Source organism: Stegostoma tigrinum, chromosome 1 (assembly GCF_030684315.1).
Source record: "Stegostoma tigrinum isolate sSteTig4 chromosome 1, sSteTig4.hap1, whole genome shotgun sequence".
Classification (NCBI taxonomy): Eukaryota; Metazoa; Chordata; class Chondrichthyes; order Orectolobiformes; family Stegostomatidae; genus Stegostoma; species Stegostoma tigrinum.
The window spans coordinates 36,171,539-36,198,817 of NC_081354.1; the positions used below are offsets into that span (position 1 = coordinate 36,171,539).

The 27,279-nt window shown below is 38.3% G+C and overlaps 1 protein-coding gene across 4 annotated transcripts in view; it reads right to left on the bottom strand.

The window, feature by feature from the left end:
* The window catches only part of kiaa1109 (KIAA1109 ortholog), a 438,508-nt gene that overhangs the window by 208,062 nt on the left and 203,167 nt on the right, over positions 1-27,279 (bottom strand). For all 4 annotated transcript variants that reach the window (XM_048546322.2, XM_048546500.2, XM_048546414.2 and 1 more), the window contains exons 24-33: positions 23,519-23,647; positions 20,185-20,304; positions 18,633-18,913; positions 15,652-15,902; positions 14,477-14,738; positions 13,299-14,124; positions 7,207-7,277; positions 6,710-6,880; positions 5,638-5,758; positions 453-599 (exon numbers count right to left, since the gene is read on the bottom strand). In XM_048546322.2, coding sequence (XP_048402279.2) covers positions 453-599; positions 5,638-5,758; positions 6,710-6,880; positions 7,207-7,277; positions 13,299-14,124; positions 14,477-14,738; positions 15,652-15,902; positions 18,633-18,913; positions 20,185-20,304; positions 23,519-23,647 — 2,379 coding nt within the window. The remainder of the gene's footprint in view (positions 1-452; positions 600-5,637; positions 5,759-6,709; positions 6,881-7,206; positions 7,278-13,298; positions 14,125-14,476; positions 14,739-15,651; positions 15,903-18,632; positions 18,914-20,184; positions 20,305-23,518; positions 23,648-27,279) is intronic.

A 27,279-nucleotide genomic window follows, 5' to 3' on the forward strand; every position in this document is an offset into this window, starting at 1 on the left:
CCAAAGTGGCCCACTAGGCACTCGCATTCTACACCTGGCTCCAAGACAGTAAGTTGGGCTTCTTATCCACTTAAAATATGAGAATAGGTTGATGATGATTCAACCCCAAGACCACTGAAAGGTCAAGACCTCTACAAACCTCTTGCCACAAAAAGAAAAAGCCTCCAGATCACTGATGCTACCACGAGGAAAACTCTTATGTATAAATGTGACCTCAGGGAGGGCGGATATGTATTTTATATACTCGGTATTCCTGAACCACAAAATGGCAGAGTTAGGATTTCAGAGGAAGATCAGATATCACCCCAACACAATTAAGCCTGACCATTCATACACAAACCTGCTTCCACGTCCAGACATAAGTTCAGCTCCTTACTTCAAAAACTTTGAGCAATAATCGATATACATCATGTTCAAAAGGAACATAAATTTGGATAATCGCATGTTAATACCTTTGGTATGGAAACATTAGCTTGAAGACCCTTTATCTTCACATTATCTTGCTTATTTGCTGCATTTGCCTGTGTCTGGCCAGTCTTGGTCATACCAGCTGCACCATTTTCCATTTTGGAAACTCGACCTTCGTGTCTTGAAGTTGTCTACCAAAAGAATGGTTGCTCAATAAGTAACCAAATTATGCAGTTTAAATTAGTTTACATTACCAATAACTACAATTAACAGATAAAAATAAACAATAATAACTATATAATAAGGGTGACTTCTGCTTTTAATCTGTCCTGAGAAAAATCCAGCTGGCTTTTCCCACTTGTTTTGTATTCAGGGCTTGAGATTTTTGAGACAATTAAATTCACATCTCCATAGATACACATTAAAGGTATGTAATTCCTGTGAAAGTCCAATAAAGCAGAAAGTGCCATTGAACAGGTTGCCATTATCATTGATATCCTCCCATCTATGCAAGAGGATTGACTTGGAAATAATCCATTGTGAAGGGGTAGTTACTTGTGGCCCAGTTTTGCAGGTGGTCGAAGAGACCAATCCAAGAGAAACTGCACATATTACTGTTGGCTTTTTTGATGTTGGGGCTGTTGCCAAGCCACCTGTAACCACTGGCTGTCAAGGCGGTGTACAGTGACTCACAGATGATGTCACTATCTGAGATTGGCTAGTGATTCCAGATGCAAGATCTTCATGTCGTGTAAGGAAGTATCTTTGAAACTGAGTATTTTGCATTTTGTTGCCTCTGCCTCCAGCTACCTCACTGCACCAGAAATCCACAGATACAGAAACATGGAAATAAGAACAAGAGAAGACCATTCGGCCCATTAAGCCTACGCTGCATCCAAATCAGTATCCTGATATACTATCAGTATATTTGTGCTTTCTCCCCTGCCCATTGATCCTTTAGTCCTAAGAACCATTTCTATTGCCTGATGAAGATATTCAATATTTTGGCCTCAACTGCTTTCTATGGCAGACAATTGCACAGACACTAAGTGAAAACATTTCTTCTCACCTCAGTCTGAAATGACAAACCCCTTGACTCCTATTTATCAGGAACATACTTCCTGCATTGACTGTAGGCCTGTTACAATTTTACAGGTTTCTCTGAGATCTCCCTCATTCTTCTCGACTCCAGTGAACATATATGCTTCACCAATCCATTCTCTTTTCGTAGATCAGTCCTGCCACCCCAAGAATCGGCCTAGTAAGCCTTTGTTGCATTCCCTCAACAGCCAGAACATCCTTTCTCAGACATGGAGACCAAAACTACACTGAATACTCCACACAATGTGTGGTTGCACCAAGGCCCTGTCCAATTGCAGCAAGACATCCTTATTCTTGGACTTGAATCCTCTCACTATGAAAACCGACATACCATTTGATTTCTTTACCACACGCTGTGCCTGCCTGCTTACTTCCAGTGACTAGTATACAAGGGCACCCAAATCTTGGTACACATTCCTATTTTCCAATCACCACTCAGGTATTAATCTGCTGTCCTATTTATTGATACTAAAATGGATAACTTCACAATTATCCATACTTCATCTGCCTTGCATTTTCCCAATCATTCAAATATCCAAATCACAGTGAAACGTAAAGCGTCACCAGAAATGAGGCTGAAAGTTGAATTTGATACACTAGAACTTGCGCATGACTTAATAAATTCTTTTTTTTTAAAAAACTTTTCAGTTTGAAATCGTCAGGACAATCGCTAGAAATACCAAAGCAAAAGGGAAACTACATTTACACTATACAGGAGAGTGTTGACTGTTTGGAAGTAGAATCTGCTTGGTAGAGGTGTTGTCATGGAGAATACACTAGTTAACGATAACGGATATTTAATTAGCTTTGTTTAAATTTTAAATCAGGCAGATTGACAGCGATTGGTCAAGACACTGCTTTGCAAAATAAACTATAAAATGTTTGTCAACTACTTTCATGTCGAAATCAGTAGTGCATATACTTTCTATTTGCAAAGAGCAACACCTTGCATATTAATATATGTAGCTTCCATTACATGCAAGTGTGCCATGTGAGCCTGACTCACAATCCTAAACTGGTTGTCAGTATAATTTTCATTGCACTCAGATTATTTAACAAATGATGTCCAATTGCAGAAACTGATGTAAGACACCGTGTTGTGAGTTTACTAACTGAACTCATCATAGATAACAGTCTTAGCCAAAGTCAACCTGTCTGGTTTAAAATATGGGCAAAGCTTGCTACCTCAAAGTTTTGGCAAAGTTCTGTAGCTTGGGTTGTGGGTGAGGTTGTTGACTTGCTCGCTGAGCTGGCTTGTTCTCGTTCAGACGTTTTGTCACCATGCCAGGCGACATCACCAGTGGAACCTCTGATAAAGCAGTGTTATTCTACTCAGCATGGAATTTGTACTGGTTGATGCATTATGATGAGTAGTGTCATTTTGGTTGTGATCCGCATGGGTTTGTACGTGGGGTCCAGTCCTGTGTTCGTTGATTGTATTACGAGTGGAGAACCATGCCTCTAGGTATTCCCATGCGTGTCAATGTTTGGCTTGGGCTACTATGGTTACCTTGTCCAGTTAAAGTGACGGTCTTCGTTGTCTGAGTGTACAGATATTAAGCAGAGTTCTTCATGCATTTTGTTGCTAGTTGATGTTCATGTATTCTGATGGCTAGTTTCCTTCCTGTCTGTCCAATGTAACATTTGTGGCAATTGTTGCATGTTATTTTGTAAACCATGTTACTTCTGCATGTTGTGGGAGTAGTGTCTTCAATCCATCTGAGCGTTTATCGTAGAATGGCTGTGGGCTGCCATGATTCCGAGTGGTCTTAGGACTCTTGTTGTCAATTCCGACATGTTCTTGATGCACGGCAGTGTGGCCAGTGTGTTAGGGCGTACTGTGTCTTCCTGTTGTTGTCTGTTTAGTGTGGATGACGTTGAAGGTATGTCCATTTGTAGCAAGGATTTTGTATAGGTACTCTTCCTCTTTGCTACGTAGTTCCAGGGTGTTGCAGTGTGTCCTGGCCCACTTAAAGTGTCCTAATGCAGCTTTGTTTGACAGCATTGGGGTGGTTGCTGTGGAAGTTGAGGATTTGATCAGTATGGGTTGCATTCCTGAATACAGAGGTTTGGAACTCCCCGTTGGTCATACACTCAACTTTAACATCCAGAAATGGAAGGTGATAGTTGTTTTCTTCTTCCCTTGTGAATTTAATCCTTGCAAATACACTGTGGATGAGGTGACTTAACTGGAACCAGGTAACTAAAGCAACCCAAGCCAAACATAAACACGTACAGGAAGACCTAGTGGCATGGTTCTCCATCCATAATACAATCAAACACAAATATACAAACCCATACAGATCACAACTGCAAGTGACACTACTCACCATAACAGACCAAACAGTATAAATTCCTGGCAGAGTAGAATAACACTGCTTCTTCAGAGGCTCCACTGATGATGTCATTCAGCACGGTGTCAAAATGTCTGAATGAGAACACGCCAGCTCAACCAGCAAGTCAACAACCTCAAAGCTTGTGAGTTAAATGTCTGCCTCATTAACTGGTGCATTCTTTATGGCAATGCCTCTACCAATGACAGTCAACCGTCAAACAGCAAACTTGTCCTGTAAGGAATCAGTTTGGCAAACTTTTGCTGACTCCCTCTACGGCAAATAGGTGTGTTCTTAGGTTACAATCTTACCAAATTTGAGAGATTTCAGTGTTGATGAAAGGTTGGAAAAATTTTTGGACAGTTCTCTTTGGAACAGAAAAAATTAAGAGCTGTCTGAATAGAATATTTGAGGGTAATGCAAACGATGGCAATTGATAGAGAAATATAGTACGCTCTGGAAAATGAATTTATAAACATTTTTTATTGGCCCAAGGATCAAATGGGAAATGAGGGGAAGTTTATCACTCTCAGGATCGTCAGGATCTGGAATACACTACCTGGAAGGGTAGTTGATCCTAATGCCATAAAGAACATTGAAAAGGGAATTTGGCAGATACTTGAAGATAAGAAACCCACAAATAAACAGTAAAAAGCTAGAGATGTGGGACTACATACAGCCACTCTTTCAAAAAGCAGTTATTGGTCTGACTGGTCAAATGGCATCCTCCTGTGCTGTAGGGCTCTTATGACTCTATCACTTTAATTAAAGCTTTATTAAAAAGCTAGATTAAACAGCATCTTATGAAAGAAAGCAGGGAGACAGGAGGGATCCAGGGAAGACATAACAAAGCTTAAGACCTATACACTGTGATCAGAGATAATGGGAACTGCAGATGCCGGAGAATCCAAGATAACAAAGTGTGAAGCTGGACGAACACAGCAGGCCAAGCAGCGTCTCAGGAGCGCACAAGCTGACGTTTCGGGCCTAGACCCTTCATCAGAGACCCTCTCTGATGAAGGGTCTAGGCCCGAAAAGTCAGCTTTGGTGCTCCTGAGATGCTGCTTGGCCTGCTGTGTTCGTCCAGCTTCATACTTTGTTACCTTAAGACCTATACATGGTTGCCATTGGGAAGGTAGCTAAAAATCAGGTCTATAATGGGCAAAATTTGGAGGAAGACAAAGATATTGGAGGGTTGTCGGGCTGGAGGAGGTAAATTGAGTTAGAAAGAGGAGAAGTCTTGAAGGGATTTAAATACTACAGATGAGAATTCCAAAACCAAAACACTCTTGAATCAGGAGCCAATATAAATCAGAAGGAGCAAATGCGACTTGTTGTAAATTTAGGTAAGGCAACGTACTTTTAAATAAAATCCAAGTAGGCTGGAAGATGGTCAGGAGAGCATTGAAAAGTCAAGTCAAGGGGTAACGTGTTTCAAGATGAATTCACTAATGGATGAGCTGAGATGAGGCAAAGTAAGGCAATGATACGGAAATGGAAGTCAGTTATCTTGATAATAGAATGAACATGTGGTTAGAAACTCATTTGGGGTCAAATAGAAATGCAGCATTCTGGAAAAAAAAATTGTGTTCTGTGTCAAAGTTTTACTACATGTGTTGAAAATGGATGAAATTATCAAGAGCAGTTAACAACCAGAAGTGCTCAGACTGAGCAAATATAACACATTAATCAGTTATTTTCTTACAACAAATAATTCAGTAATTTTGACAGATGCAGTAAGGGAACACTACATTCCACCTCTTATTATCGTCCCCAAATTCCAAACTGTTCTTACCAATTCTGAACTGGCTGACTTGCTGTTCAGATATGCCTCCTTCAGCACTTTAGCGTGCAGATCATCCACAATTGCAGCAGGGTGCCAAATGCTAGAAAAGTGAACCATTGCTTCAAAGTATCTAGAAATGAGAATAATCAGTTATTAGTTTCTTAGATGGAAAAAGAGTATGTACAACAGACTGAATAAATAAGACCGGAATGCCAATGCCATTTTGTCAGACAGCAGTCAACAAATTGTTTTCAGTAAATTCATTATGAAAGTTTACAAGAGCCTGAACAACCCACATTGTCTTGACATAGTAGGTTACATAAAATGAGTAATATCCTCCTCAGTAAAAGATAAGCATCCACATATACTAGGCGGTGTTTCCACATGTAGGATGACATTGACAGGAGGCCGAAGTCACACTGGGATTTTTTTTAAATTTTAAATGTTAATATGTTAGTAATTAATCCTGTCAGCTCCATTGAACCAGCGATTTCGTATGATAGATGAAGAAGCTACATGTGAAATTAAATTCATGAGGAAGAATTAGGAAAGATATTACTGAAGAATCTTAGTATAAATATTTAAAATATGAAATTTAAGACTGATACAACAATTATCTTTAATTAATTATTTGTTAGATATTACATGCAAAGATTTTGGCAGAGAGCTACAAATATTAAAGTTATAAAAATGAATCAAAGACATTACAAATAACAGTGAATCTGAAAGTGTGAGTTAAGTGTTCAATTTTTAAAAAATCGGATGTGGAATTTGAAAAAAATATAAAAAGGTGACTTTGAACGGGATGGGGCAAAATAACTCAGATCAGCTCCCAGCTATTTATAATTTTTCATCTTGTAGTATATAAATGCTGAAATATGCTGTCTTAACAGCTCAAATTGATGTCACGTCCATGATTTTTCAGTGGCAATGTAAGACAAAAAACTAATGCTTAAAATTAAAGCAACAATAAATGTTTATTTTTCATTATAATCCTGCTTATTTCATATCAAATGTTCTCAACTTGACACATTGCAGTTATTTCAGTTGCTCCTTTCCATAAATATAATGAAGCACTCACCTGTCAAAAGCTTCTGTCACAAGTGGGGTAAGAACAATATCCACTGTTCCTTTTACTTCTACTATGGCAGTGGTCCTGGTCTGAGAGACTGGCTGATCAAGGCTCCACTGTTCAGTAACGGTGTCATCTGTATTTTCCATTATTGTTCTTTCCAGTGGAGTGTAAGGAGTACTGGAATTTCGTTTTCAAAATAATTGAAATTTTATTTCATTGTTATTCCACATATTCATTCAAATGATTCTGCTGAACATAGGCATTCAATTGACTTAGAGGTATTATTTCTGATACTATACACAATCAATAAATACATTTCCCTAAATAATAACAAAGTTGATTCCATCTTTCAAATTATTAGGATAAACAGATTTCCAGATCATTATTTACACAGAGACCATGACACAGAAAACTGTAAATGTGGTTGTAGAATAATATAATTTATTCTGCAAATACTATCCAAATTTTAATGCTCTGGCAAACAATAATAAAAGAATAAATACCTTGAATTTGATCCCATGAGTTGAGCACCTCTGTCAAGTAATGCATTTGCTGAGAGACCTTGTTTAATGATCTAGAAATAAATCAATGTAGAACAATTAATACCTTTAAGGAACATGTGAAATGCCTTTTATGTTTCCAAATATGTTCCACATGTGTTTCAGTTATTTTGCTTATGTGATCAGACCCAATATTCGAATCTGAGAATTACTGAAAAAAGATACATTTTGTTGATTTGCACTCATCAGTACAATTTGAAAAAATGTTAATTGAAGCAGATAACCTACATTCATACTTTGAGAGAGCGAGGCTAATAGATTGGCAAATAGATTCTGTTTGGTGGAAGATTTGCCATAGAGAATGCACCAATTAGTGGTGATTGACAGTCAACTGCCAAGCGTGGTTAAAATTTTTAACCAGACAGGTTCAGTGCACTTCCAATGTGAGTTTCAGTGGTAGTGTGACACTTGCTATACAGGCTGCACATCCCAAAGATTGCAAGATCATACCAAACAGAATATTCCCTCGCCTGTCTGCAACAAGGTATGAATCGTTATCATTCTCGCGTACAAAATAAATTTTATAATTTGGCAAATAATCCTGTTGTGCATGAAGAATTAAACAACCAATTTAGGATCATTAAGTTGGACTAGAAGTGTAATGCACTTACATGTACTGAAAGCTACATGTATACTAACACACAAGGTTTTGTTCTTTGCAGGCAATAAGAATATTAGCATTCACTGTACCTATTTAAACTCAGCTAAGTAGGTGACAGCCATTCCTTGGTTCATTTCTCTGGGCAGTGTCTTGATCAAAGTCAAATTGCCTTGTTTAAAATTTAAATAAAGCCCACAGGCTAACTGTCAATTGTCATTAACAAGTGCATTCTGCACAACAATATCCTTTCCAGCCAGAGTCCATTCGGCAACTAACCAGTACTTTCATCCCATACAATATAAATATTGGCTGTTCCCTTGAATTAGCATTTGTACAAATTTTCCTGAAGTGCAAGTCAAAGCACTTGGACAAAATGTGTCTATTTTCAGTGATGCTCAAATTCTGTACTACCAAACTACTTATTGAATATCTGACTCCAGTGGACCAGAATTTGCAGGGCAGCAAAGTCAAAAGGTACCTGGATGGATGATGGAACTAATGAGATTTAAACATCAAGAAAGAAACAATGAATGACTGAAAGAAAAGAGACATTTGAAAGTCAGATTAGATGCAGAAAGAGTATATAGAACATAACAGCACAGTACAGGCCCTTCGGCCCTCGATGTTGTGCCGACCTGTCATACCGATCTCAAGCCCATCTAACCTACACTATTCCATTTACGTACATATGCTTGTCCAATGACGACTTAAATGTACTTAAAGTTGGCAAATCTACTACCGTTGCAGGCAAAGCGTTCCATTCCCTTACTACTCTCTGAGTAAAGAAACTACCTCTGACATCTGTCCTATATCTTTCACCCCTCAATTTAAAGCTATGGCCACTCGTGCTCGCCGTCATCATCCTAGGAAAAAGGCTCTCCCTATCCACCCTATCTAACCCTCTGATTATTTTATATGTTTCAATTAAGTCACCTCTCAACCTTCTTCTCACTAATGAAAACAGCCTCAAGTCCCTCAGCCTTTCCTCGTAAGACCTTCCCTCCATACCAGGCAACATCCTAGTAAATCTCCTCTGCACCCTTTCCAAAGCTTCCACATCCTTCTTATAATGCGGTGACTAGAACTGTACATAATACTCCAAGTGCGGCCGCACCAGAGTTTTGTACAGCTTCATCATAACCTCTTGGTTCCGGAACTCGATCCCTCTATTAATAAAAGCTAAAACACTGTATGCCTTCTTAACAGCCCTGACAACCTGGGTAGTAAAAGAAGCAAATAGGATCAAGAAAGAGAAAGATAAAAGATTACATGTTAAATAGCCTCAACGAGCATTTATTACTTCCAGGAGTAGGACTGCACAGTTTGAACTGTTCTCTTTCTCCAAGGTTGATGGCACTGCAAAGTGTAGCGAACAACAAGGAAGATAGTTCAATTACAGAGGGATACAGACTGGCTGGTCAAATGGACTAATCAGTGTCAAATGGAATTCAGTCCAGATAAACGGGAGGTGGTGCAGTTGGACAAGGCAGGTAATGCAAGGGAATACATGCTAAATGGTAGGACTCTGGGAAGCACTGAGGATCAGTGCGACCTTGGTATGCATGTCCCTGAGGTAGTAGCAGATGGATAAAATGGTTCAGGTACTTGTCTTTATTAGCTGATACAAAGCATTTAAGAGCCGGGAGGTTATGCTGGAAACATATAAAATGCTGGTTAAGACACAGTTACAGTATTGTGTGCAGTTCCGGAACTGCACTGGACAAGGTGCAGTGATTTACTGAGATGTTGCCTGGGCTTGAGAACTTTGACTCTGAAGAGAAACTGGATACACTGGGGTTGATTTCCTCGAAGCAGTGGAGATTGAGCAGGGACATAATTGAGATGTATAAAATTATGAAGGGCATAGACAGGGCAGACAGCAAGGAACTTTTCCTTTGGTGGATGGATCAATGGCCGGGCGCATAGATTTTAGGTAAGCAAAAGGACATTTAGAAGAGATATGACAAAACCTTTCCCCCCTAACTCAGAGATTGGTGGGAACCTGGAACTCTCTGCCCTTAAGGGTAATGGAGACAAACTCTCATGACATTTAAGTAGTATTCAGAGGTGGACTTGCAATGCCAAGGCATACAACGCTATAAGCCAAGTACTTGTTAGGTGCTTGTTTTGGACCAGCACAGACTTGATGGCTATTTTTCTTTATTGTAGAACTCTATGACTACATTGTGGGAGAGAGTCAAAAATATTACAGATTCAAGGGTGAATCATCAAGCAACAGAATAATCAAGGAGATAATAATTTTATAACAATAATAATAATAATAACCAAGGTAGATGATTTGTTGATAGGTTTTGCACTTTTATTTATTTAAAAGAAAAGCTAGGGAGGTGTGTCAAACTGACAGCTGGAAAGCTGCATTTCGGTTTACATAATACTGATAAACTAATATATCAAAAAGAACCAAAATATTAAGTGAACAATAATCTTAAGTGATTAAATAAGTAAACAGTTTGGACAGATATGCCACGGCTGGTGGTGTACCATAACTGCAGCGTATGAGAATTTCTTGATAGCACTATGGTCCCAAACAATCACATCTGCAGTAACTTTGATTCAGAGATTTTGGGCTAGAACCTCAGCTGCAGCTATTGCAGCACATCCGGGAGAGGGATGGTTCCGGAATACTTGGTTCATTTAGCATCCATTAGTTAAGCATTCCTTTAAAAGGTAGTCAATCGTCAAGGGTAGGAGCTGTCACTGTGAGACTGGGAATACAAGTTGCAGTGATGAAGTACTCTTAGTCCTCATATTAAAATCAACAGGTACAAGGCATTTGCCACTTATCTGGATGCCAAAGAATACAGGAAGGGAAAACTGATGATAGCACCATGGTGCAGGAGGTTACTCAAGTGGATGAGTAAAAGAGAATATAATTAGTGGTAGGTCACATTCAGAAAAATAGATATTGCTCTGTATGGTGGAAACCAAAAAGTCCCAAGGTTATGTTGCGTGCCCAGTGCAAAGATTTTGAGATATCACTTGAAAGCTGGTGAAGAACTCAGGACTGAGAGGAGAATGATCCAGATGAGACATTTATATAGGAAGCAACTATATATGTAAAACTAAGAACTCAGCTGTGCATACGAAGCTTCAGGAATTGATTTCTAAATTAGTAAGCAAATTAATACAGCAAAAAAAACTCAAAGATTGGTGTGAAAAGAGGTCAATTTGATTCAAGTGTCAATGACACCAGTACAGGAGGGAACAGTGTGCTCCATCATTCACCAAGATTCCTCTCAAACTGGACTGCAATCAGTATTCTGGTGAATCATATAATTAAAACTGAGGATAGAGCTTTAAATGAAGAGTGTGACAAAGTGTCAGGTAAACAAATTTAGAAATCTAATGAGAAATATCAAGGCAACAGAACAATGTAGCAATTTGAACACGTGTGTTCTTGTATAATAAATACAGAAAGTAAGCATGTAGGTCTAGCAATTGCCTTTAGGAAGGCAAATGGCTTGCTTGAAGGCAGTAAATTGAAGGTCTCTTAGATTTTATTGGCGGGGGATTCACTTTATGAAGAAAGACTACAAAAATTTGGCCTATTCGTTCCAGTTTTTAAGAAAAAATAAACGAAAAGTTAACTCATTCAAAAGGCAGTTCATTGAAACATAGAAGGTTCCAAAGGGGCTTGACATGGCAGCCACTGAGATGTTATTTGCTTGCCTGCTAAAAATAGAACGTGGGACACTAACTTAGAATAAGTGGTTCATCTTTTAGGATGGAGGCGAGAGGTTGAGGGCTGTGAATCTTTAAGACTGTCTATTCCAAAGAGTTGCAGATGGTTCAACAAGAATGATGCAGCACGCCAATTGTAATGAACTGATCTAAAGCCCTTCACAACAACATTATCAAACAAAATGCAACACCAAGCTGCATAAAGAGATACAAAGGTCAGATAACCAAAATCCTTGTCAGAGTTCCTTTCTAAATAGTCTTAAAGGGGCAAAGTGTGCTAGAGAGGTGGAGAATGTTCCAGAGCTTTGAGTCAACCAACCTAAGATGAGGCCACGAATGGTGGTGTAATTATAATTTTGGAATGCACAGGAGGCCATATTAGAGGAAGACAGATCATTTAAAGGGTTATTGGCTCAGAGGAGATGACATAAATAGAAAAGTGTAAGACCATGAGAGAATCCAAAAACAAGGGTAACACTTTTAAAATCAGCACATTTTTTGACTGGGATCCAAAGCAGATAATCAAACATAGGCACAATAGAGGAATTAGACTTTAGAGTTAAGACTCAGGTAGCAGAGTTTTGGATAACTTCGAGTTTATGGAGTGTAGAATGTTGAACACAGTCAGCACTATGCTGAAATAATCAAGTTTAGAGGTAACAAAGATATTAATAAGAGTTTCAGTTGCAGATGAGATGAGGTAGGTCAAAAAGTCAGAGATATTACAATGGTGGTACATTCACCTTTATTCTAGTTACAACAATGGGTGAGGCAAGACAAAGAAATGTAGAAAGAGGATTTGAAACTTAAATTGAGTTTCTGTCTGTCCTTTCAGCTAAAGAACCCATGGCACGAATTAGCAAAAAAAGGGAGTTCTCCCTGGTGCCCTGTCATAGTTAAGCACAATCTAGGCTGAGGTAATAATAGAGGTCAAAGTGATCTGACAATCATATAGTAAGGCAGAGGTGGCTTTTAGTGACTGCATGATCTACTGTTATTTCTCACTTGCTTAAACTTCTTATATGGATTAAAGCCCTCAGCTTCTAAAAATGTTTGCCTCACTTTTAGCCAGAGATATGCTAAAATTAGCCCATCGATATCTGATAGGAAGTGTCGATGGTGTGAAGGTGGCTGAGCAATATGTATTGGCCAGGACATTAGAGAAACTCCTTTCGCTCTTCTTCAGAAAAGCCCCAGGGATCTTTCACATTTGGCTGAAAGAACAGACTGAGCATCAGAGTGAAAATTCTAGCCCTTTTAATCAAGTTTCCTCATGACCTTATCACATATCCCTTGGACTGTTACAACACCCCATCTATACCACTCCATATATACCAATGTCCCAACAACCATCTGATCTATTCATTCTTTCTTTTTTATGTTTCCCCATTCCTTCTGATCACCAGTGGAACCTGTATTTTCGTTTGTTTAGATACAGCACTCCTAATTCTGCCTTAGCTCTGCCACCTACCCAGGTTCCGGTTCCTCTTATGACCTTTGATTATGTCTTTCTTTCAATATTCACTTTTGAATAATTATGCCTCCATAAAATGCTTTGGATTATTTTCTGTGCCATATCATAGATAACTGCAAAATACAATTGTTCAATCCACCTTGGATTTGAATTTCTCAGAAGTTAATTTACCCAATGGAAAACAACAATTCCTATCTGTGTGGAAGTTCAAGAAGTCAGAAGATTACTCAATATTAGACAAAAAAAAGTGTTGCCAACCTTAAACATGGGGACAGAAAGCTGGTCAAATGAAGAAGAGCTCTCTTCACTGGTTGGTGTATCAAGATCTAGAGGCCTATGCAGGGAAGATTTTGATGTTCTTTTATTTGTTGGCTGTTTTACTGACCAATTGGATACCTGTAGTTGTGTAAGGTAATTTAAGTAACAAGACATCACAATCTGTTGACTTGACATCTGTTTGCTATCCACAGTCTTTTCTCCTTCAGCAGTGTAGATGTGATCAGCTGACTCTTCATCACCTTCAAGAGCTGATACAAAAGAGGCCTGAGAAGCATGAGTTTGCATAGGATAGTTTTTCAGTTCTTGGCTTTCTCCACTAACAGAACTATTTAATGGCCCCTCTACACTCCGATAAATTGTATTCCTGGTATAGTCAACTCCTTGGGTACGACGTCTCTTCTTTCTTCCTGGGTAGGTTCCTGGGCCTTCATCACTACTAACTGGATCAAAGTCCTCTGCTGCTGAAAAGTATGCCTCACTTTCAGCCACAGATATGCTTGAATCAACTGATCGATACTGATGGAAAGTAGTAGAATCTGATGATGGAGTAAAGGGAAAGGATCCAAAGCTCCTCCGCTGACGAGGAGAATCCAGAACATTCTCGTCACTGCGTGATACTTCACTGGTGAACTGTACACCTATTGCTGCAGTCTGCCGCTCACCAAAAATAGTTGCGGATAAACTCTTTGTACTCCCAAGTCGTGTGGAAGAGACAGAAGCTTGTCGCTTCAAAGGAGAACGGACTAGTGTTCTGTCTTGATTATTGGGAGAAACTGGAGTGCTTCCTGAAACATCTGTTGGACCACTAAAAAGGAAAAAAAAAAAATACATGTTTTCTTTCCTCAGTAATTCTCCATCGACAAAAAAAGGAAAGCATCTCCTCACAAAGAAATAGTATTTATAGCCGGCATTTTAAATTTCATATTTTCATTTATGAAGTACAGTGGTTAACACCTTAGTGAGTTCCAAGTCAATACACTAGCATCTTGATATCAGAGAACTGCCATATCACGGATAAGCAGCATTTAACAGTTTTCAAAGATTTATGTCACAATAGAATGGGTCATCCAAATGTCCAATACATTATGATTGCTCAGCCCTGAAAAATGCAGATCTTTTATCCAGAGAGACCTCTTTAGAAATGAAAATGAACTTACTTTCCAATTGCTTCCTCCGTGTTTGTACTTGAAACAGGAATATGCATTTGTTGAATACTATCATCAGTATTAGAGGATGGACTGTTTCTTTCACTCGCCAACAAAGGGAGTGCAGCAGTGGAACTACTATTTTCTTCAGAAGATGATGTTGAACTGTGAGATCGTAAAGGGACCTGCAAATTTTGGTACTGGCTCTTTTTCTCTGAATCAGTTCCCAACGATCTGGAGTCCCATTCTTTTCTTTTTGCCCCGTTTGTTTTACCTAAATTACCAAAATTTTAAAAGTATTATCAACACAAACAGTTTCTCCTAACACTTAAGCAAAATACTGCAGATGTGCAAATCAGAAAGAAAAACAAAAAATGCTGAAAATACTTTGCAAGTGTGTCAGCATTTGAAGGGAAAGAAAGAGTTAACTTTTCAGGTAGATTAGCTTTCATCAGAACAGATGAGAGATCACTGACCCAAATGCCAACTGCTTTTCTGTCTCTCTGCAGGCTTAATTCTAGGAATTCCCGTGCTTGTCTTTGCTTTGCTTTGCTTGTCCCATTGAATTGGTGGTTCTCCTTATCCATAATGGACAAGGAGAACCACCAATTTGACTAGGACAAGCAAAGCAGAGATAAGCACAAAAATTCCTAGAAGCCTGGTACTCCATGAAGAAAGCCATCAACAAACAGATAGAGCTCAACCCCATATACACTCCACTGCGAAGGAAAAGTGAAGAAAGCGGTGAGGTAATCCAGCTCAACAGACTCCAGAGTTTAAATAACAGGCAGGAAAACACAACGGCACTTCACCAGAGGCTGCACTGACGATGTTACCCAGCAGGGTAATGAAACATCCGCAAAACAATGAACCAACTCGGTGAGCCAACCAACTACAACATCCACAACCCGAGCTACAAATCTACTCTAAAACCTTACTTAAGATTTTCTGTATGAGTTTTTTCCATTATCTATCATCAGATATTTCAACTTTAAACCACAACGTAAATAAAATCCTCACGAAAATGTACAAAATGCACATATGCAAGTAATAAGAAAGCATTATATTGCTCAAACTATGGTAGTCTGATATAATAATAGAAGGCAAGCTAAAGAAACTTTAAGAGAAGGACAACTAGGCAAACATTCTTGGAATCACAAGGAAAAAAGTTATATGTGAGAAGTTACCATCTGCAGTCTTTGAAATATCTTTAGTAACAATCCAGTCATTTGGATGCAGCAGTGACTGCCCATAGAACATTTCAGTTTCAGAGGATGTATTAGAGAAAGCAGAGCTGGTGGATGGGGTAATTTCATCCAGTTTGAAGAAGTCCATTCCTGATGCCATGCCTGCATAGAACTTACAACCACTCAGACACCCACACTTGTTCTTCACTCGTTTGGTTTTGACATCATCATCTGGCCAGAGAAACCACAGTCTACAAGGAAAAAAGGTACAACGTCAACTGTAAACAATAAAACCATAATAGTTATTCATTATCAAATCATTAGATATTCAATTCTGTCTCCCCTTTAATTTCTGCCCAAGATTCTGCCTCCTCATAAGGTTTGACTCATTTAAGCAGTCTATTTCTACAAGTATTGGAAAGCCTTTAGTACCTTATCAACATGGCCATTTCTTCACATGAGCATTAACTGCAAATACTGAAATGCAATTTAACAAGGGGAAGTCCACATCTAATGTCACCATACATATTTTCAACAGAGAGCAAGTAGCAGCAGGAATCAAAGCTGATTCACTGCACCATCTTAAACCTCAAGGAAAGGAACATTATTGCCTTAAACTACAGGGCTATAGAACAAGGGCTGAACTTGATGAACAGAACAGAACTCTAAATACCCTTCACGTTTCTCATATTTTCAGAAGGAGATTTTGTACTAACTTTCTGCTAACCATAGTATTACATTAATAATTGATTACGGGAGCACATTACGTAAATCAATAAAATGTACTTGTCAATGAGGTCATAATCTTTAAACACCTTTTCATAACAATATGAAATTAACAACAGAAGTATCAAAAAATTAAGTAAAAGAGACCATTTCACATTTTGCAGCCCTGCCAGATAAAGAAACACCTAACAAAGCTAATCACGATTTCCAGTTCTTGCTCTTTAAGTCTGTAGTTCAATGCAAATGAAATGCATTTTTTTTTAAAAAGTGTGACGCCAGAACTGGAGTTCTGAGGAAGGGTCACCAGACCCAAAACATTAACTTTGTTTTTTTCTTCACAGATGCTGCCAGACCTGCTGGGATTTTCCAGCAACTTTGTTTTTGTTCTTGCTTCATTGTAAGATATGAAATGCAACATTGTACCTTTGCCAGTAAAAATCTCGAATTCAGACCAAATACTGGAGGAAAAACCACTGATCTGAGCTGGAAATAGTTGGGCCCAGAACATTGCCTTGCAAAACTCCAGAAGTGATGCCATATGTTGAAATGATTGTTGGAAGCCAATCACAACCACCTTCCTTTTTGCTATGTTTAATGCCATCCAAGAGAGCTCTGCCCAAAGCATCCCCCTAACCACCCAACCTTAATTACCTCAGACTTCTCAATGTCACACTTGGCCAAAGGGCTGTCCTCGTAACATCAAGGACAGTCACACACACATCACCATTTGAGTTCAGCTCCTAGTCCATGCTTGGACCAAGACTGTAATGAGGTCAGGAGCTGAGTGGTCCTTGGGGAAATCAAATACAGCATAATGATGTGTAATTATTGCTTATTTTAACTTTCAGGATCACATTGATGATAATCGAGACAAAACATGGACAGGCGCAATTGGCCTGGATTGGAATTTTTTTTTTGCATAGAACATTTCTTGGTTAATTTTTCACTTTGTCACGTAGATGCCAGTGTTGTAGCGCCAATGGATCAGTTAGGCTACGGGCATGGTTAATTCTGGAGCACGATTCTTCATCCCTACAATGTAATATTGTCAAGGTTTTTGCTGTATTCACAGCATTGAGCCATTTCCTAAACTCAGACAAAATGAATCAAAATAGCTAAGGATTGTCAGTGGTGATGCTGGAGACTTTTGGAGGAGGCTGAGTAGATTATCCACTCTGCATGTCTGGCTGAAGATGCTTGAAATTTTGGCCTGGGCTGCCATCAGCCAGGATGCAGATATTTGTCGACTCTTCTCACCCAGTAGTTTTTAATGGTTTTGTCCCATACACGACTGGGTGTGGGAAACCTGCAAAAATTTGATCTGATTCATTTATTCGGGCATCATTTGGTTCTGTTTAATAAGCTGTTGAACATGCTTGTAGTCTCTGTTGCCAATCCTGATTTATCCCTTACCCAATAGGCAGGACACATTAATCAGTGATGGTGATATGAAGGGTGACAGTGGAGTGGGAGGCCCTGAGCATTCTCAACATTGACTTCATGTACCATGGTGTCTCATGCCAGGAGTTCCAACATGGGTATACACTGGTGCAAAGTTTTTATCAATAAGTGATCTTGTAGTGTATTCCAATTTGATGAGCGACAGTTATAATCTAGATTCCAGAAGCTTGCAGATGCTCAATTGCTACAGTCACAATTTTAAAAAAAATTTAAAAAGTTGCCATATAAAGGCGAGATAACAAGGTGTACAGCTGGATGAACACAGCAGGCCAAGCAGCATCAGAGGACCAGGAAAGCTGATGTTTCAGCTGACTCTTCTTCAGAAGAGTCTAGGCCTGAAACATCAGCTTTCCTGCTCCTCTAATGCTGCTTGGCCTGCTGAATTCAACCAGCTCCACACCTTGTTACCTCAGATTCTCCAGCATCTACAGTTCCTACTATCTCTCCTAAATAAAGGCTACTGGTAAACACTAAGCTAGAAAATTATTCTGTCTGACTAAATTGGTTTATAACAGTGTTTTACACAAAGGTTGAACATCAGCAAAATTCTGTATGATGAAGATGTCAATTAATTTACCTGATCACATTTCATATGAGATCAAGGTAGGCAGATAGATTAATACCTGCCTATTTTATACTTGATAACAGGGTCTGAAGTGCGTTATGAGTAAGTTTCGTGTATCAAATAATTAGACAAGCTAGGAAGAAAATTTTAACTTTTTGTGCTATCGATGAAATTTATTTCCCTATCTTATACATCATTGCTTCTACTTACAAATACAGTTACATAGTACCTTTTAGTTCGGTAATCATGAGTTTCCAAAAATTGCCTTTGTACTTCGTGTTTTACTGGATGATCTGCAGCCAAAGCCACATCTGCTGTGATTAATCCAAAATTTACTGATCCAGCTTCAAGCCAACACGATCGGCGGAGTATAGTAGGTTGAATTCCAAGCCTACAATTTTCAAATTGTTCAATATATTGTCTCAGTCGAACATCTTGTACAACAGCACTCACACCTTCTCCGACTGCTTGGTTATGAAGATTACAAGTAGCAATGCGAATAGCCCCTATCTAGAACATGAAATTAGTTATAAATTAAAAACATCTATGAAGTACTATATTTTATCAAGTACAATAATTATCATGAACAAACATAACAAATTTTTTTTTAAAATCAGCAACACAACTGCAAGCAATGCTTTATTTGATATTCAGGGCTTTCATATTTATCATGTTTGTCTTTTCTAGTTGCTATGTAAAAATAAATTCTATGGTAGAAAAGTTAAAAGCCTTGGGCACTTGTCACACAAATTAGGAGAGTATAAAATAGATTCTCATTACAGTTATTAGTGCAACATACAGACATCTGCACTAATAATCCTGTGTATCTTGATTTTATACGATCACAGCTGCGCCAGACTTTTTAAACTGTAAACAAAATGTTTGTATCATTAAGAATGATGAACCCAATGCAAGGCATACAGCTACTAAACACCGATTTCAGAAAGTGAATTGCAAGGGCAAGTAATCTCCACAGCCAGTCTGGGATGGCAGACACTGAGAAGAGGCATACAAGGAAACAACATGAAACAGAATATCAGAGAATTAATCAATTATACAAAATGAATTCTAAGTAACATGCAAACATTAGAAAGAGCAGTAGAATATTTTGCAAAAGGGAAATATGCTACAACTACTCTTCATGACAATTTAGATCTCTGACATACAAAGCAGATACACATCTCAATCCTATAAGCTTAAAGTCAACATTGATTTTTATTGTTGGCCTACAGTTGTCCAAAGCCAGGAAGAATCAAACTAAAATGACAGGCGAGGGCAAAAGAGTTTTAATTATCCACAAGATGGGCAAGATTGTGTTGGGGTTAAATTGTTAGAAATGAGAAACCTGAACCCAAATCAGCACCGATAGGCCAACTTCAGGTTTAACTGTGCCTGACTGTTGGGACAGGGGTCAGCCAAGTAACTCACACAGGAGAGATGGATTGACAACTGCCATGTTTAAATGAGGCCCATGTTTCTGATTTTGTCGGATTTAAAATTAACTTCTTCAGCATTGGCCTACCTAGGCTAGAAGCGTAAGCTTACCTAGGAAAGAAACTGAGAACCTAAAACAACTACCATTTCATCAGAAATATGGTCTCTAGCCTGGTCTGCAAACCAAGAAAATCAGAAATTTATAGTTTCTCAAAAATAAATTATTCATCCACTTCCAATCACACAGACAACTCACAGTTATAACCATATTTTGTTTCAATGGTCAATTTGATACACCAACATGCATTTCTTTTTGTTTTCATTTGATTTGCATTCAAACCAATTACCTTAATACTGGCTGCACAACCATGTTCTACAACAAAGAGGTCTGCGCCATCAACTGCTATCCGAGTCATAATGTATTTCAGTTCTTCTGATCGTGGACATGGTCCATGCACATTTTTCAGCTAAGTGTATTGAAAAGGAAACAGAAATAAACACGTGCTGAGACCTCAACAAAAAAATGCAAACATACAACATTTTGGAATCTAGGTTTTAGAATAAAATGATAACTTTCTTAACTTAATTTTCCTTCTCTATTAACTCCTATCAGCCAATCTGAAACATTATTTCCTGAGGTTAGATGACATTGAAAAATTTGTCAGATTTACATAAAATCTTATCTTATTCCATTTTCTGCCCCCGGTCTTCTATTTACAATGCAGTCACTCAACTACGTACAAGTTGCATCCTAGCCATTAGCAGCTTAGCCATCAGGTGTCAGGTTAGTAATTGTATCAAACAAACAAAAACACAAATTGCTTCAGAAACGCAGCAGGTCTCACAGAATCTGTGGAACGAAAACAGCATTAACTTTTCAAGTCCAATCTTCATCTGAACGGTTCTGAAACAAGGACTTCAAACGTTAACACGTTTTTTTTTCCCCTCTCCGCATTTGCTACCAGACCTGCTGGGTCTCTCCAGCAATTTCTGTTTCTGCTTCAGATCTCTAGCTTCCACGGTCCAGTGTTTTATTATAATAATATTGTATTAGACCAGGGAAATCAAATTCAATTTACATGGTAAGATTGATCCATCACCCTGGCGCTGATAGCATGGGCCACATCCAAAAAATTATTTGTGGACACTGGGATAAAATTGGCCTGACTCTCACCTTTCTTTTAAAACAACCCTTAATTTTGAATTTACACCCTCTGTTCCTAGACTGTCTCAAGAAAAAAACCCTTCCGCATCTACCCTGTCAATTACCCCAAGAATCATGTTTCAATATGGTCACCTCTCATTCTTTCAAATTCCAATGAATACAGGCCCAACATTCTCAACCGCTCCTTCATAGGATAGCTCCTCCATGCCCAGAATAAGCCTAGTGAACTTGCTTTGGTCTGCTTCCAATGCCAGTATATCCTAACTTCAATAACATAGCCCAAGTCTGTGAGCAGTATTCCAGCTGCACTCCAACTAAAGTCTTGTCTAGTTTTAGCAAAACCTCCCTACTTTCATACTCAACTCCTTCTGAAATAAAGGCCAACATTCCATTTATTCTCAATTACCCCTGAACTTGGATACTAGTTTTTTTGCCCTTCAAATATTTATTGATTTTGGAATGTTATTAGTTTCTTTGACTGTGAAGAATGATGTAAAATAACTTTTCAGCTCCTATGCCAAATCCTCATTCCCATATTTCACAAGCTTCATTCTCTGAGAAGCCCACGTTTACTTTGGCTTCTGTCTTCCTTCTGATCATTTTTTAAAAAATGCTCCTGCTGTCCATCTTGATATTACCTGCCAGTTTACCCTCAAAGTTTATTTTCTTCTTTTTTAGGTCTTTTGCTGACTTTTGAAACCTTCCCAATCCTGTTGCTTACCACTAACCTTTGTCAAATTGCATTTTTTTCCTTTCTATATGATGCTATCCTTAACTTCTCTGGTTAAATCCTTCTTCCTCACTACAATACATCCTTGCTGTGAACCCTGAAATATTTTTGTAAACATCAAACTTTGCTTAATTGCCTTTGCTGCTAAAAATCAAGCAACAAAACCCAACCGGTTAATCAAAAGTTAACCTATTCAATTTAGTTTCACATTTTTCTGAACACTTGTAGATGTAGGATCACTTGTCAATTTAGAACTCCAAGCGCAAGTATCTCGAGATTTTGTAGTAATTGCCAATTAATTTTCCTCATTTATAGGTATGCCATTAATGAAAAGGTTATAATGGAGGCAACAACTGAAGATCAGAAGCAATATCTTCATTAAAAGTTCAATTACTTATTCAGATTTAAAGTCTATTTCAGTAATTCTTAACAGACAATATTCTATAAAACAGTGGATATGTTAAATTGAGTTACTTGATTTGAGGTCAAGCCACAAGTGAGTCCTTTAGTTAACTGCAACAATTCACAAAGCTAAAGATAATCATACAAACTATCGGCTATATTCAGTGTCATTGGGAGTTTAATCTACTTATTCCACATCTAACAACATGTGACTTGCCTTTTTAAAATTATCATCATTGAAGGACAATCAAAATAACTTCTGATGAATAGATTTTAGAGTCACGTATACAAATTTCAAAATATTTTGGAATACATCTCTAAAAGAACAGAGAATGTAAAAACACCCAAAACGATTTTTTTCTTAGTCATGCACAAATTCAACAAAACTGACAAAAATTGAGGAATGTAACTGAGTGCTAAGATGGAGTTTTGGTAGAATGATTCATCATGTAGTTTCTGATCTGGCAGGTTGTCATGGAGAGCTGTACGGCAAAAGCCATTAACCTTTCTCCAAAGAAAATTAAACAGAAAAGACTGTAACACTGACATTCTTTTATACAATTCTCGATGACTGGTTATAATGTCAGCATTAGAGAAAAAGTCTCCAACTCATCCTCTTTTCCAAGAAAGCCAATTGGCACAGACATACATCAGGTTGAAAAGAAGGAATAGGAGAATAGAGCCACCTCACAAGTTGTACACATTCACCAATTAACTGATCTGATTTGGAAGCTATAATATTAGCCTTTATAAACAACTGAAAACAATTGATTCATGCTCTCATAGGTCTTCTCTTCCCTTGGGCAACCCCCACCACCCTCTCCAATGTTCACCGAATCATTGAAATGGAGTCACACAGGAAAAAGACTGTTACACTGTTGTAAAAGATGGCATTTCTATGAAAAAAATTACATACTGGGAAGAAATACTGGGGTCAATATATTAACTCAAGCAGCATTTCCATCTTTTCTTGTGTCTGGGTCAAGTAGAAGAATGATCTATGCAAAAGATTTTCTCAGCATCATATGTTGAATAACAAGTGGAAGTGGTTTATAAGGAGCAACAATGTTTCAGCATTCTTCTGTACCTAGTGTATAAAACTTTGATTGTGAAAATTATACTTGCTATTAATTCTGATATCAACACCACAATATTAACACCTATCAATTCAATATAACAGGGGTGGAAAGTTGGAGCTTTATCTGTCTCTAAACTAAATACTGTTGGCAGAAATTTGATGATTTATGAAGATTTCTTCTTCATAGCCATCAGTCGACAGAAATTAGATTTCTGCATATACAAAAGTCCAATTTTATTTGAAAAAGCTGATGTAGTAGCATGTGCGACAGAATGACACAGTTTAATGAGAATTGAATTTCCTTACCTTCAGTTCGCAGAAACGCTGATCAACACCATGTTGACATAAAACAACAGTTTTAGGTCTTTCCAATTCATATTCTTGACACATAACATGAAAAATGAATGTCTGTCCCCACTCTAGCAGAGTTGCCAGCTACAAAAAAAATCACAAACTTTGAGAGAGTACACATTGATGAATAGAAATTCAAAGAATATGAAGGGAGAATGCATCAATGTAGAACAATCAATTCCATAACCGCTTTTTTGAGCAAGTGGAAAAAAAATATAAATGATACTTTCACAACATGACACAAGCCATTTTTAAGTGTGCCAGTTTATGGAGTTCAAGAATGGCCACAATACAGGAGGTGGTTCACTTTTATGCCAATTGTCTGCACAGTAATTGTAATAATATCAATTCCTATCTTTTTCCACAAACCAGACAAACACCCTCCTTTCAGGTGCTCCTCCAATTACTTTTTGAAAGCTACAATTAATTCTATCATGGAGGAAAGCTTCATTGACTAGTGCTTCGACAAAGTAACGAATTCAGGAATTTAAAAATAGAAGTTGCTCAGAAAAGCTCAGCAGGTCTGGCAGCATCCGTAAAGAGAAACCAGGATTAACGTTTTGGGTGCAGTGACCCTTCCTCAGAACTGAAACATGAAGTCTGATTACTCTTCAAAGATGCTGCCAGACTTGCTGAGATTTTCCAGCCACTTCTGTCTTTGTTTCTGATTTACAGCATCCACTGTTCTTTCAGTTTTTATTGAACTCAGAAACTTAGTAAGTGAGGAATACCAAGCCAGTTAAAAAGGTCTTTTCCAAAAATATAGTTAGATCACATACCATTTATGCTGAATATGGTAGTTCGTTTCAGTCTTAGCTACCAGTTTTTAAAAAAAAACTGCCTGCTGATGGCAGCCACACAGTTATTAGTTGACATGAGTCCTAGTCAGTAGGACCTGGTTTGAAACTCCGCAATTCTAGCTGGAATAAATACAAGAGATTTTGGTCATGGAGTAAGAAGTCTGGTCATCACCTTGACACAGTGCTGAGCTCAAGTATTTACTGAGCCTTATACTTTTTCAATGAGAGACAGGAGGCTTTTACAGAACAAGTGGTCTAGCATAAGAATCAGGAGACACACAGATCTGAAGTCCAGACACAGTAATTAGGCAAACAAGTAGGTAATAGGTTGGTGAGTTTTAAGGTTTATTTTTGTTAAAATTGGGACAATAGTTCAAATTAGTACCATGGAGATAAAAGCATTGTATTAAATTTATTGATAACAAAGTGTGTAGCTGGATGAACACAGCAGGCCAAGCAGCATCTCAGGGGAACAAAAGCTGATGTTTCAGGCCTAGACCCTTCATCACCCTCTCTGATGAAGGGTCTAGGCCCAAAACGTCAGCTTTGGTGCTCCTGAGGTGCTGCTTGGCCTGCTGTGTTCATCCAGCTACACACTTTGTTATCTTGGATTCTCCAGCATCTGCAGTTCCCATTATCTCTGTATTAAATTTATTGTTGATCTAGTTAAACTACTTAACATACTTGTTGTGTTTCATTGCTTACATACACAAGGTAGCCAATCTTACCAGCCTGGTAAATTTTCTGTTTATTTGACGATGTGTTACAAGATTACTCAGCAAACAGATTTGCTTGAGATTTATATATTACTAACATTACAGGAAAGTACAAAACAAAATGAATAAAGATGCCACTGCAGAGGCAGCAGGAGGAAGTTGGACCCGGTGATCCACATCAACTATATACGATCCAAGTTTCTGCAGCCTGAGAAGATTCTAGATTAGATTCCCTTCAGTGTGGAAACAGGCCCTTCGGCCCAACAAGTCCACACCACCCCTTGAAACATCCCACCCAGATCCATCCCTCTATAACCCACACACCCCTGAACACTACGGACAATTTAGTATGGCCAATCCACCTAGCCTGCATATCTTTGGACTGTGGGAGGAAACCGGAGCACCCGGAGGAAACCCACGCAGACACTGGGAGAATGTGCAAACTCCGCACAGACAGTCACCCGAGGCTGGAATCGAACCCAGGTCCCTGGTGCTGTGAGGCAGTAGTGCTAACCAGAGCCACCGTGCCATTCTACTCTGAGTAAATTAGCAAGCTAGGAGGGTTCAACTGTTGCGGTTCCATGGGTATCAACAAATTAGCTAGGATGAAGAGAGTAGTTCTGTTGATCAAGTATGAATGGCTAGCAGCAAAAATTAAAAAGTAGAACCATAAAGACAATAAGTTCTCAATTACAACCTGATTCCTAAGTAAATTATTATAGGAAAGACATGATCAGAGAGTTGAATAAATGTCTAAAAGCTCAGAGAGGAGAAAAATGTTTGAATTCATGCAGGATAACACCATTACTAGGGAGACAGATGACTGTACAGATAGAACAGACTCCTCTTGAACTCTGCTAAGACTAGTATCCTGCCAAGTTGTATAACCAACTGTAAAACCACGGGGAAGGGTTCAGAACAGGAGAAATTTAAGAAGTTATAAGTAAGGAAAAAGCAATACGGCATGTTAGCGATAGAGATATTAACCAGAGTGAGGCAAGAAGCTACAGAGTATACAAAGCTAAGAGTATACCAATTAACAAAGCAGAGTAGAAGAAAACGCTAAAAAGACAGAATTAAAGACATTACATGAATGCACACAGCATTTGACATTTCAAAAGAATGGGAAAGAAGAAGTGGTGTAGCTCTCCTAACGTAAAATGATGCCAGTATAGCAGCAGGGTATGACCTTGGCTCAGAAAATCAGGATGTAGAATTAATCTGGGTGGAAATAAGAAATAACAAAGTAGTGTGGGAGCTGGCATTCCAAGCGTACTCTAACAACTGTTATACACTCAGACAATGTATAAAACAGGACACAATGAGGATTTGTAACAAAGAGAACTAGAATTTAATGTTCAAATATATGAAAAAAATTAAATTGGCAAAGTAGCTATGAGGATGAGCTCAGACATGTATTTGCTGCAATAATTTAACAATCTACATTTTGTTTTCATATCTGTAAATGTCTTTTAAATTTAGGATACTGTATCAGACCCAAGCCTATCACCCTGAAACCAGATATGAAATTCCACTCTGTCATGACTACACTTACTTAGAGGATCCATTATCACAAGATCAACTAATCCTCACTCATTATGCATTACCATAATAAATGATTAAATTGGCAAGATAACCTTAAAGATGATTTCATAGTTATATTTGGGCATGTTTCTTGGAACAATACATTTTAAAATCAACCAAGGAGCAGGATATTTTACATTTGGCTATGCATAACAAGGCAGAAGCAATTGATCATGTAGTAAAGGATCCTCCAGGCAAAAGTGATCACAGCAGGGCACAATTTCAAATCCAACTTTAAGGTGAGAAAACTTAAATCTGATACTAGTATCTTAAACTTAAAGGTATTTATAATTATATGAAGACAAGGGTTGGCTAAAGTGGTATTTCTGAAAGGAAAATCATGTGATAAACTCTAGGGGAATTTTGAGGCGGTGTGCTAGCAGAGTAGACAAAGAAAAACTGATATGTGGGGCGTTTATTGAATGTTTACAAGGTTTTCAAATAAGATGCCACTCAAGAGGTTAGGAAGCAAAATTAGAGCACATGGGGCTAATATGCTGGCATGGATTGAGGATTGGTTAATGGAAAGAAAACAAAGAATGGAATAGATGAATAATTACCAAATTGGCAAGCCGTCATTCGTGGGATACTGTGGGGAACAGTACTCGTTCCTCAT